The 12,012-nt window shown below is 41.0% G+C and overlaps 1 protein-coding gene across 1 annotated transcript in view; it reads right to left on the bottom strand.

The window, feature by feature from the left end:
• Positions 1 to 3,946: 3,946 nt before the first annotated feature.
• SLC13A4 (solute carrier family 13 member 4) overlaps positions 3,947 to 12,012 on the bottom strand; it is a 29,172-nt gene continuing 21,106 nt past the window's right edge. Inside the window, exons 10-16 of the mRNA XM_009903009.2 lie at positions 11,473 to 11,574; positions 10,553 to 10,654; positions 8,813 to 8,910; positions 6,758 to 6,888; positions 5,837 to 5,998; positions 4,758 to 4,895; positions 3,947 to 4,119 (exon numbers count right to left, since the gene is read on the bottom strand). Of these exons, the coding sequence (XP_009901311.1) occupies positions 3,982 to 4,119; positions 4,758 to 4,895; positions 5,837 to 5,998; positions 6,758 to 6,888; positions 8,813 to 8,910; positions 10,553 to 10,654; positions 11,473 to 11,574 (871 nt within the window). The 3' untranslated portion in view covers positions 3,947 to 3,981. The remainder of the gene's footprint in view (positions 4,120 to 4,757; positions 4,896 to 5,836; positions 5,999 to 6,757; positions 6,889 to 8,812; positions 8,911 to 10,552; positions 10,655 to 11,472; positions 11,575 to 12,012) is intronic.

Here is a 12,012-nt window from a genome sequence, read left to right as displayed (position 1 = left end):
GCTAGGGCCATTAGGGCACACAGTGTCCTGGAGTTGGCTTTTCTGACTTGATTCAGTTAAGACACTAGTACCTCCATCTGCCTGCTGTAAAAACAGGTGATACATTCAAGGACAGGCCAAAGTTTAATGAAGCCAACCCTTGTGTTTTAAGTTATTATGGTAGATAGCATCATCTACATCAGAAACTTGTTAGGTAGCATCATCTATATTGTAAACTTGTTTAATGAAGTCGGGTAAAGATTCCTGGTAATGCAGAGAATCACTCTTTACAGTGATTTCTGATGAATAAAGTAACATAGTGCTGAGCTGGCAGCACAGGACATTTCTCAGAGTGTTACTGTGGGGAGTTGTGATATCATTCAAAATATTTATTGCCTTTGTTAAGGCAGAATTTTTCCATTGTGGTTCTCTCTTGTCCTGTGGTGCTGGCAACTGTGTGCACCAACAGTTGTTACGACTCATCTCTGCATGCTTTCTTGGAGACATTTGTTATACGTGCCAAGCATCCTGAAATGTGCTTTGAAAGGCCCAGACTAACATCAACTCAGATTGCAGGTGGCCCTTAGATTACTGGTGAAACTGTAATGTTGCAAAGGAAGAAGCTGGAATTTTTCAGAAGAAGGCTTTCATAAAACCAGGTTATATCTGTGTTTGCAGAAACATGATTGTCAACTGGTGTTTGTATGTAAAAGTCAATATTTGTTGTATATAATGCAGAATTCTTCTGAATATTAGGAAGTTATGGTGGCTATTGGAGTGCATGTTACCAGTAAAGTTTTTTGTTTGTTTTGGTTTGTGTTGGTTTTGTTTGTTTGTTTTCCTCAGAGGTGCAAGAAAGAGATACTTCACTCTATTTGTTGCACTTTTCAGTGGTATATGCTAAGATTTGCTTTATGAAGTCCCAAGCCAAGGTCATTTTTAATGACTTTGAGATAAAGTAGATGTTTAGGATATTTGGTGTTTTTTTTTTTTACCTGAAACATGCATCAATCACAGCCAAATTTATTTTCTTGACAAATAAACTGAATTTCATAAATTACCTTTAGAATATATATATTACTGCCAAGGTCAACTCTGGCTTTAGTCTTTAGTATATGTGGAAAAAATTAAATACTCTATCCCTGTAAACAGCAAATCAAACACTGCTTTCTTGCTGATGCCTAGTGGGACATTGCAATGACAAATGCCAGCAGCTGTGAACATGGAAGCATGCTGAGAGCACCACGAGGGAGGGCCAGAGTCCACTGCACATTACTCCAAATTTCATAAGACACAAACTGCATCAGAGACTGAAGAAAATGTTACTGAATAAGTATTGCTTAAGATGTGCTGCTAACACAGCACCAAGCAATTTTCATTTGCCTAGCTTTAAGTGTTATTACTGAAGAGTTTTGGTGGCTGCTCTGTTTGTGAGTAATCCTACATCTCCTAAAACTGACTGGCATGCCAGCTGTTTGTCTCTCTTGCAAATGAGAATCCTGTGTTCATACCCCTTAAGAGAGGTGTGGGATAGCAAGGCCTGATGGGAGCTGAGCTGACAAATAAGTATTAGGAGGGTGAGAGTGTTTTGTTGCTGAGCAGCTAGGCAATTTGAAGATGATGGGGGATGAAGTGTGAAGTGAAAAGGATTAGAGGATGAGTGCACAGTGAAAGGCACAAAGCAGCTGGAGCTTTGGGAATAAAGCAAGCCACAAAGTTTCTTGGCAAGGGGAAAAATGTTACAAGTAACTCGGGACTGCTGCTTGTGTGTAGGGACAGGACCTTTGTTACTGTATGCAGCTTGCTGGGGCACTAGAGTCTGTGCAAGGATGGAAGCTGGGGCAGCTCTGCTTTGAGCACTGTGGTGGGCTGTGCCCAGCAGGAGCCACACTCAGGGAGGTGGAGCTAGAGTAGTGTAGAGCATCTGGATCCCAGAGAATAGGAGTAGTTTGTATGCTGGGGCGTAGCAGAACAGGAGGATCATAGAATCAGTCAGGGTTGGAAGGGACCACAAGGATCAGCTAGTTCTAACCCCCCTGCCATGGGCAGGGACACCCCACACTAGATCAGGCTGGCCAGAGCCTCATCCAGCCTGGTCTTAAACACTCCAGGGATGGGGCCTCAACCACCTCCCTGGACAACCCATTCCAGGGCTTCACCACTCTCACGGTGAAGAACTTCTTCCTCACGTCCAGTCTGAATCTCCCCACCTCCAGCTTCATAGGAGAAACAAGAACTGAGATGAGAAGACTTCAAAAAGTGAGACTTGTTCAGCAGAAACTTGAACACAGGAAGTTCCATCTAAACAGCAGGAGGAACTTCTTTATGTTGAGGGTGCTGGGACACTGGAAAAGGCTGCCCAGAGAGGTGTTAGAATCTCCATCTATGAAGTCATTCAAAGACCACCTGAATGCTGTCCTGTGCAACCTGCTGTAGGTGACCCTGCTCTGGTGGGAGGTGTTGGACTAGATGATCTCCAACCCCTATCATTCTGTGTGATTCTGAGGCAGTAAACAAACACTACTTCCCTAAGGGCTTGCTAGGTTATGAGATGAAATGTATCCTAGTTATATTTGCATAGAGAACCAGAATATGCAGCAGTGAATAATTTATTTTATTGACATTTTATGTTTGCAGAATAGACATTCACACTAACATCTAGTGAGCCCAGAGTATAAGTGCAAAGCATAAAAAGTAATTAAAAGTATATAGAGAGAGTGTGATTACATGATACCCAACCACCCTACTGTACATCTTAAATATACTATCATTGAAGAAATCATTAAAAACAGGTACATAATACCATAAGAGGTTTACTGAGTATCAGAGAGATCTAGTAAGAAAATTGGGGTATTCACTTTGCAGATAATAAAGAGATTGGCCTTTTGGTCTGGTAGTTAGCTGCTCTATGTCACCATTTCCTCTGTTTGAAGTTCCTGATCTCTGGGCTACTGGAGAGCAGGTGGGTGTAATACCCAAGTGAATGTGCACAATGAGGAGATACACCAGCACCACTCCACTTCAGCCCTCTCCCTTCTTACTCATGGAGTGGCACTGAGTGCCATCGTGGATGAGATTGTACTTTCTCTGTCCTTGGAGTTGTAACTGTGTGGCTATCTAAAGAGCAGCCAAAGATAGAGGAGAGCAACATGTCTGTTGGCCTGGTAAGCTTTTGCTGGTCACAGCTTCCGACGCTGAAACAGCTACCACTGCAGAACGATGGTAAGGAAAGAAGGTATTGAAAAAAACTTTCTATGTTTCTGAAGCTCTTCCTCCCAAAGCAGAAACTGGAAGTATTGAAATATTAGATGCTTTGTACCAGGGCTGTGAGGACAAAAAAAACAATCCTTCCTAAGTGTTCGGTGTTTTCTGTTATCCCTTTGAAGTGCTGTAGCTGGTGTTTGGTGGCTGTATTTCTGTCCAGGCCATATGGGTTAGGTGGGAAAGTGGTTTCTTGCCACACCATGATGAGTCACCTCAAAAGAAAAATAGTTACTTGCTGTTAAAAGAAGCAGGCTTATGAAACTCTGGATCTGGGAGTAAGATTTATCCTTCATTCTCTATAGAAGTCAATGATACAACTGAATATCCTACTTCTGAGTTCAGCAGTGTGTGTATACTTGTCTTCTGTCACTGGAGTCCTATATCCCCCATTGTACAAGTCCTACATTACTGTTCTAGGGTGTAAAAAAGCCACAGGCAAAGAATATGGACAATTTATTATTTTCTTTTTCAGTTATAGTATCACAGGGAAAGCAACAATACAGCAAAGCTTCTCTCTCCTTTTAACTCACACTGATTTTCAGAACTGACAAGCTTGTGCAGAAGACGTCCTTGTGGATTTTCTTCATGGTTTTGCTATGGATCCTAGTTCTATCTATATACAAATTTTCTCTTTTCTTTCATATGTGAAATATAAGTGTAATACTTTGTCCCAACTTGCTTTGGTCTTGCACTTTTTTTTTTAATTTGTCCTTCTTTTTTTAATGTTTTCATTAGAGATTATGTTTGGCTAGTGATGTTGCTGACTGCTGCCCATTCTGGAAAAGTATTCAGCTGGAAGAGTCTAATTCCCCAGGTGTTGATTGCCACCGTGACAACAGCTAAGCCAATCAGGTTTACACCCAGGCCAGCTTTCACCTACAAAAACAAAATGCATCAGAACACAATCAATGACAACTTGATCAAAAGCAGTTACCATGGAAAAGTAGCATGCATCTATGCATTTATACTGACACATATATAGTGTGAAAAGTTCTGTACACTGATTTCTAGAGCCCCAAAACCCCACGGCATTATGTATCACAGTGTACACTGTGGGAGTGTTCAGGAGTGATAGTCAAAGGTCAGGCTGATGCAGGTCATTAGAAAACTGCTGAGCTTCTTGGTTGAAATTCTCAATCAGATAATCAGAATGGGGAGTTGTACCACACGTAGCAGGGTGATAACTGCATGAATTCCCGTGGAGCCATGTCATATATCTAATTTCTCATGCTCTCAGTTGTTTTTCTTAACAGATCAAAGCAAAGGATTGTATATTTTTAATACTTCTTTGGACTATTGCCTTCATAAAAACAAAGATGACATATATGCCTATCCTGCAGCAGATGTGTGGATGTTTTTAAACTAATAGCTCAGTCACATTACATCAGTGCAGATAAAGATAAGACTTTAAATTACCACCAATATAATCATTATTATTATTGGCTGCAGGACATGGGAACAAGGTATTGAAGTTGCATGAAGCATGGGAGGATGTGTCTGATCTCAAGACTCACCATATCTTTAATCTGGCAGTGCCCATAACTGAAGACAATGGCATTTGGAGGGTTACCCACTGGCAGCATCACCGCAAATGAGATACACATGGTGACAGGAATCAGGGTGTATAAAGGATTGATAAGCAGGGTTTCTGACTGGAAAGAGAAATAAACAATAAAAGCCACTGCTCACAATTAGGATGAAAGGAACCTCTCTGCTTTATATGAAGATAAGATTCTGTGAATCTCACCTCCTTAATTTCTCATTTTAAGTGTGGAAGTCTTTTTTTCTTTGCTTGTTTTGAATAAGAGTAGTGCTATAATGTGGAGCTGGTCATACTCTAGGGGTTTCTTTTGAGAGGAGGGTGGAGGGTAGAGATTGCTACCACTAGGCAGCCTTTGCTCCTGTGTCCCTCTGTGTTGTGTCTTCCAGATCTTAACACTGACTGCTGCTTCAGTCTTTGTCCAAAAGAAGTCACAATAGATTGACCTGAAGAACTTTAAGTTGCTGAAGATACTGAGACTAGCATGTAAAGTCCTCCTGAATGGTGGTTAACAAAACCAGTTGGTTGTGGTCCAGACTCACATGGCAAGAAGTAATGATGCAGTATTATTTATGATAGTCCAAATAATTGTTCTTTCACTGCAGCCTTCAGTGGTTGTGAAATTTGGCCTTTTTATTTACATTGCTATGACCTAGTTTTATAATCAAAGGGAAAGGTATCACAAGGCTAGCTTCATTTTGGAAAGAGAAGTGGCTCCAGGTTACTTTTATAGTCAAAAAAGAGAGACTGCTGAAAGTACAGTGCTGCTCTAAATTTTTTCTTTAAGAGAGTCTCTTTCTGCATGGAACACAGGTAAATTTGAGCTCATAAACCATGCAGACACAATTGCTTATTTTAGTGTGATTGTACATTCATGTTACCTCAGAGCTGTTGGCATACTGTACTTTGGGAGAATCACATAAATTTATTATAGTAGGGAGACATGACCTGCATTGTGCTTCACATCATATAAAAGAAGATAAGATATTTTTTTCCTGTAACTGCTAGTCCATTATAGAATGACAGGCTAAAAATATCACTGTTTTCACTTACCATGCTGCATAAAATAGGCAGAAAAATGGTTATGGTTGCTGGATTACTAACAAACTCTGTTACCAGGGACACCAAAATACAGGCCAGCAGGGTTACAGCCCAGTAGGGAAGACTGCTCAGGGAGAGCATTTGGCGTCCGATCCATGTAGAGAGGCCAGAGGTCTGAGGAAAGGACAGAAGCACAAGAATAACTAAATAGTTTGCATGTTTGTAAAACAGATTCTTCTCTTTGGGGCAGTTGGCATCAGAGAATCCCACCAGAAAATAAACAAAGTTTAGGTCAATGCTTTCTGTGTTTCATTTTGTTCCGTAAACTGTATTTCACTGCTGTGCCTAATACATACCTGCCCCTAGGAACAAAGAGATACATTTGGCAGTTAATAACACTAAGAAGGCACCAAGGCTGATCTCTCCTTCTTCAGCATGTAGACTGAGGTATTGCACATTGGTGATGAAAGATTACACAGTCTGGATAGAATTAGTTTTGAGATTAAAATGCACAGATTTAGTTGTCTACATATAGGAGTTTATAGGAGAGCTAGTTGTGTATTCATGGAATATGCTGGGTGCAGATGTAGCCTAGAGTATGATTTATCCAGTTAGTGCTAGGAGCTTGACTCAGTTGCCCAGAAAGGAGCCTTCAGTGGCAGCTCAGATGTTGCCCCTCTGGTTAGCTGCTAGTTGAAAAAAGTGTAAGGTCTCCCTCAGATCTTGTGTCATGTCTACCAGCCTGGAAGGAATATTTAGAAATGTCAGGCACTTACACAATTGACTTGAGCCCTTAACCATCTTTTTGTTAGCTAGATCGCTATCCACTGAGTGCAGGGAGTAGCCACATTAAAAATCCAAACTGGCAAGCATACAAAGGGATAAGTGTCCAAGCTTATAATTGTTTTAAGAAAGAGGAATCTAAGTCTGTACCTTGCATCCAGCTGCTAAGGCATAACCTCCTCCAACCAACACTACAATCTCCCAGGGCATGGTCTTCTGGAAGTCCTTCCAGGTAATGATGGGTTCCAGCGTGTTAATGTCCGTTGACTTTTGACCATCTCCTACATCAAAAAAGCAATTGTATGGCCAGTGTTACCTCAGCCTTTTGACACAGATCTTCACGTTTTTCACACTAGTAGGAATCATGAACTATGCACATAACTTATCTGGAGAACTCTCTGTGAGAGAGGTGAAGAAGTATGTAGACTATTTCTCTGGTTAGCTCGGCCTCTGAAAATGCAGCATAAGTATTTCAAATGTCCTGACTTCCCTTTGGTCACTCTGTTGATGTGAATAGTTACCAACCCCTGTGTTTCATTGTATAGCCCTTTGAGGGACTGTGCATACTGGCCTGTATCAGGAAAAGTGTGTGTCCAGCAGGAGCAGTGAGGTCATTCTGCCCCTGTACACTGCACTGGTTAGGCTGCCTCGAGTACTGTGTCCAGTTCTGAGCCCCTCAGTTTAGGTTTAGGAAAGATGTTGACTTGCTGGAACATGTCCAGAGAAGGGCAACAAAGTTGGTGAGGGGCTTGGAACACAAGCCCTATGAGGAGAGACTGAGGGAGCTGAGGTTGCTTAGCCTGGACAAGAGGAGACTCAGGGGTGACCTTATTGCTCTCTACAACTACCTTAAGGGAGGTTGTAGCCAGGTGGGGGTTGGTCTCTTCTCCCAGGCAACCAGTACAAGAACAAGAGGACACAGTCTCAGGCTGCACCAGGGGAGGTTTAGGCTGGAGGTTAGGAGGAAGTTCTACACAGAGAGAGTGATTGCCCATTGGAATGGGCTGCCTGAGGAGGTGGTGGAGTCACCATCACTGGAGGTGTTCAGGAGGAGACTTGATGGGGTGCTTGGTTGCATGGTTTAATTGATTAGGTGGTGTTGGATGATAGGTTGGACACGATGATCTTGAAGGTCGCTTCCAACATGGTGCGGTGCGGTGCGGTGCATTGCATTGCATTGCATTGCACTGCACTGCACTGCACTGCACTGCACTGCACTGCACTGCACTGCATTGCATTGCATTGCATTGCATTGCATTGCATTGCATTGCATTGCATTCTATCCTATTCTATCCTATTCTATCCTATTCTCTGTTACATACATGCATGTGTAAATCATTTGTAGACTACAAGGTCAGAGGTACAATGGGATTGGTTTCTCAAAGAAGGGTATTTTCTCTCTCCAGCAGGACATGGTAAAGTGGAATAATGCCCTACTTTTTACCCAAGGACATTATTTTTTTAGATGCATGGGTATTTTCTTGAAGTCGGAGTTAGAGAGTGTCTTTTTTCCTAAAAGCTGCATTATATACATCTAGATACATTTGTAATCTTTACATAAGACTTTATGCAGGAAATTCTGTTTTCATATGGAACTGCTGAAAGCTTTGCACAGAAAAATGATCAATACCACTGCATGCTACCTAAAGGTGAATGTGAAATAGTGATTGTCAGGAAGACTATGAGGGAAGAATTATGCAAAATTGGAACTTCATCTGACATTTACTGACCTCTTTTATATTTATTTTATGACATTAAAAATTATTTCTACTCCATGGCCTGACCAAATTGTTTATTAGAGCTTATCTGCAGCCAATTTTGAAAACATACACATTCTTGTTTTCTGTATCTCTCCATCTGAACCTTTCCTAATAAACCAGTCCTAAGTTTTGATAACTGTCTTAACACAGAAGAGATGGTGGTCTGAGACACAACTTCTCTTTTTCATCTCCTGGGAAGACAATATGAATTACAGAATCACCAAGGTTGGAAGAGACCTCAAAGATCATCAAGTCCAACTTGTCACCGCAGACCTCATTAAAGCAACTAAAAAGGGGATTTGATGTAGGAAGGGCTGGTATCAGAGAAGAAACCGAAACCTGACTTTCCACAATTAAACTGTCCTCTTGGAACATTTTACAAAGAACAGAAAAATATCATGGAAAGCACTGGAAAATGTGCCAGATCTTGCTGCATCCTCCTCACCTTTTTCCCTTTTTCCAAAACATGGCTTTTGTGCTGGAATCAGGAAAAGGAGAAACCCAAGAAACACAGAAACGGTGGCATCAGTTCGGTAGCCTTTCCTAGGGAAGAAACAGTAGGTTATCATAAAAACACACTAACAATTACATGTCCAAACAAAGTACATGGCTCCAGGCAAATTGTTGCAGGTGAAGTCATATTTCTACTTCTGAAATCTTACTAGCAGCTATCTAAAAAAATATGCCTGCATATCAAAGATACAAATTGGAGGGTTTTTTCCCCATTTATTAAACTGACTCCTGTAGCCAGATTCAGTCACTGCTCAGTAATTTTTAGCATTCCAGTGAAAACGAAATCCCTTTTGGTTTACAAATCCTTTAACTCAGAGGCACAGGGAAATAGTGTATTTGCAAAAAGCAGGAAAGAGTGAACATGTTCTGGGGAGAAAGCCAAACCCCAGAGAACCTTTAGAAAGGAGCTGTAGACTGATTTTAAATTAAATGTTTAAAAATTATTCTGAAGAAGTATTTTGAGGAGTGCTAAATCTAGTATTAGAAATTATTTTTCTGTCGAAATGAGGATACAATGGAAACAAGAAGAATATGTAAGTTCACAGCATCACAGTATCACCAAGGTTGGAAGAGACCTCAAAGATCATCAAGTCCAACCTGTCACCACAGACCTCATGACTAAACCATGGCACCAAGTGCCACATCCAATCCCCTCTTGAACCCCTCCAGGGACGGTGACTCCACCACCTCCCTGGGCAGCCCATTCCAATGGCGAACAACTCTCTCAGTGAAGAGCTTTCTCCTCACCTCAAGCCTCAACCTCCCCTGGTGCAGCTTGAGACTGTGTCCTCTTGTTCTGGTGCTGGTTGGTAGAGAGAAGAGATCAACACCCTCCTGGCTACAACCCCCCTTCATGTAGTTGAAGACAGCAATGAGGTCTCCCCTGAGCCTCCTCCAGGCTAAACAATCCCAGCTCCCTCAGCCTTTCCCTGTAGGGCTTTTAGTACTCAGTATCACTAAGGTTGGAAGAGACCTCAAAGATCATCGAATCCAACCTGTCACCACAGACCTCATGACTAGAGTAGGGAGGACAGTAGTGCCCACTGCAGGCTTGAACTCACAAGCTTCCCATTAAGGGTCTTATGTGCTACCAACTGAGCCACACCATAGGCATTTTGCTCAAAGCCTCTCCTCAGCCTTGTTGCCCTTCTCTGGACAAATCACTTATTCTTTTATATGCATTGTCTGTTGTGGTTACTTTTAATGTTTTAATGTTTCAACATTACTTAAAATAAAAGAGAAATTATTTGCTTCTGTGTCATATTTAATTGAAAAGGACATTTTCTGGATTAAAAAATGATCTTAAGAAATATGCAATTTTTGCCCCAAGTTATTATTTCAAAATAAAATGTTAAAAAATGATAACTTTTATTTGCATTGTGGCCCAAGTGACAGCTTCTCTATGAATGTGCTAAAATGTTTTAACTTCAGAATCAAATCCTCCTATTTTTAATATGTTTATTTTACTTCTGCTGTTTAATTCACTCTGCCTACTGAGAAAGAATGCCATCGGTCAGTGTGTGAACAGATGCAGTTTAAATGGCAAAATCCCAATTTTTGAAGAAAGACTTCCATTTTCACCACCTTGATATTCTAAAGACAAAAATTACTGCAGGAAGTCAGTAGAAGCAAGGCCATATTCCTGTGCAGTTGTTGAGGGAATTTCACTTACTTCTCAAAAAAGGATGACCATCCTGGTACAAATCCAGGCTCACGAGTAAACCAAAGCAAGGCCATCAGGATGAAGAAAAATCCAGTCACCATCTCAGGATAGCTAAAAGGAAAAGAAGAAGAAGAAAAAAATATTAAAAAGCTAGGAGTTAAACCCAAGGGCTGTCTCAAAAACCCAAGAGCAAGGTCCAGAAGAAAGTAGAAACTGATTCCAGAAAAATGATCTAAACCACAGAAAATGGAAAGAGAGATTGGATTAAAGAATTCTGCATTTGGCTCCCAGCTGAGAGCGACCTAAACCTATTTAAAAATAGGCTAAAAATATCCTTCTGCATTTGCAATTTGATCATTCCTGGGCAAGACCTGAAGGAAAATATTTATAAATGCTTGGGTTTTTGTTTGCATGCTTATCTGATTAAATGTGTTTAGAAGGTGAAGTTCATATTGCTGTTCCACTGTAAACACTTTCTATTGCCTTTTTTGAAGTTTAAAAAGCGTAGGAGCAAATGACGCTGTCAATTAGCACAGATACTTTAAACACATGGGAAAAAAATATAAGGTGACTTGAGGATACTGAGATGTAATTTAGGATAGCTCTAAACTATGTCTGGTTTCATATTTAGGCATAGTCTAGACAACAGTCTAGATTCCGAGTTCATCATACTCAGCAAGTTGATCTGTCAACATTTTAGCTGGACGACACCTGAATATATTGGGAAGAATGGACCCCATGAGGTATCATCTCTTGGAAAAAAATATGAATCTGGCAAAATAACCTTTTCAGGAGACATTGCTTGCCACTGTAGATAAAGATTGTGGTCAACTGAGAGGGCTGGACATCTCATGGCATGGGAAAACACATCAAGGTTTATTTACCCTGCCTAGAAAGGCAAATTCCTGACGAAGGCAAGTGTGTTTTACCTAACAGTTCCCAGTTTCTTATATTCTTCTTGGATTCTTCTCTCTGACATTTCTTCCCGTTTGGTCTTCTTCTTCTTGCTCATGGAACAGGTCTCTTTAAAACTGAGGTAGATTGCACAGTAAAATTAAACAAAGGCATCAAGAGGGGAAAAAAGAAATTAAAAAAAAAAGTAATTTAAAAATAACAATGACATAAACTGAAAATTCCACTTGCCAGGGGCTGTTGTGGGATTTGACTGGGGCAAGGCCTCGTGGCAATGTGAAAGGAAGTTACTGTGTGTGGTCTTTGCATGGTCTAGTTTCCAGATTCTTCTAAGAATCCATCACAGACATAGTGGGAAGGTCCCTATGGTGTTCTGACTAATACTAACTGGTATCCCTGAAACCATCCCAAACTGAGGCTTCCTCAGATGGCTGGTGGTGGCCAGATTTTTCTGGTGCCAGAAACCTCCAAAGGGCATGGCTAATTTCTGTCATCATGTGGAGAGGCTGTGACAGAGGCCAGTTATCAGTAGATCCTTTTTTTTTTTTTTTTTTTTT

Source organism: Dryobates pubescens, chromosome 15 (genome assembly GCF_014839835.1).
Source record: "Dryobates pubescens isolate bDryPub1 chromosome 15, bDryPub1.pri, whole genome shotgun sequence".
In the NCBI taxonomy this organism is placed as follows: Eukaryota; Metazoa; Chordata; class Aves; order Piciformes; family Picidae; genus Dryobates; species Dryobates pubescens.
The sequence above is the reverse complement of the archived record's forward strand: the minus strand, read 5'-3'. Positions and strand labels throughout refer to the sequence as shown.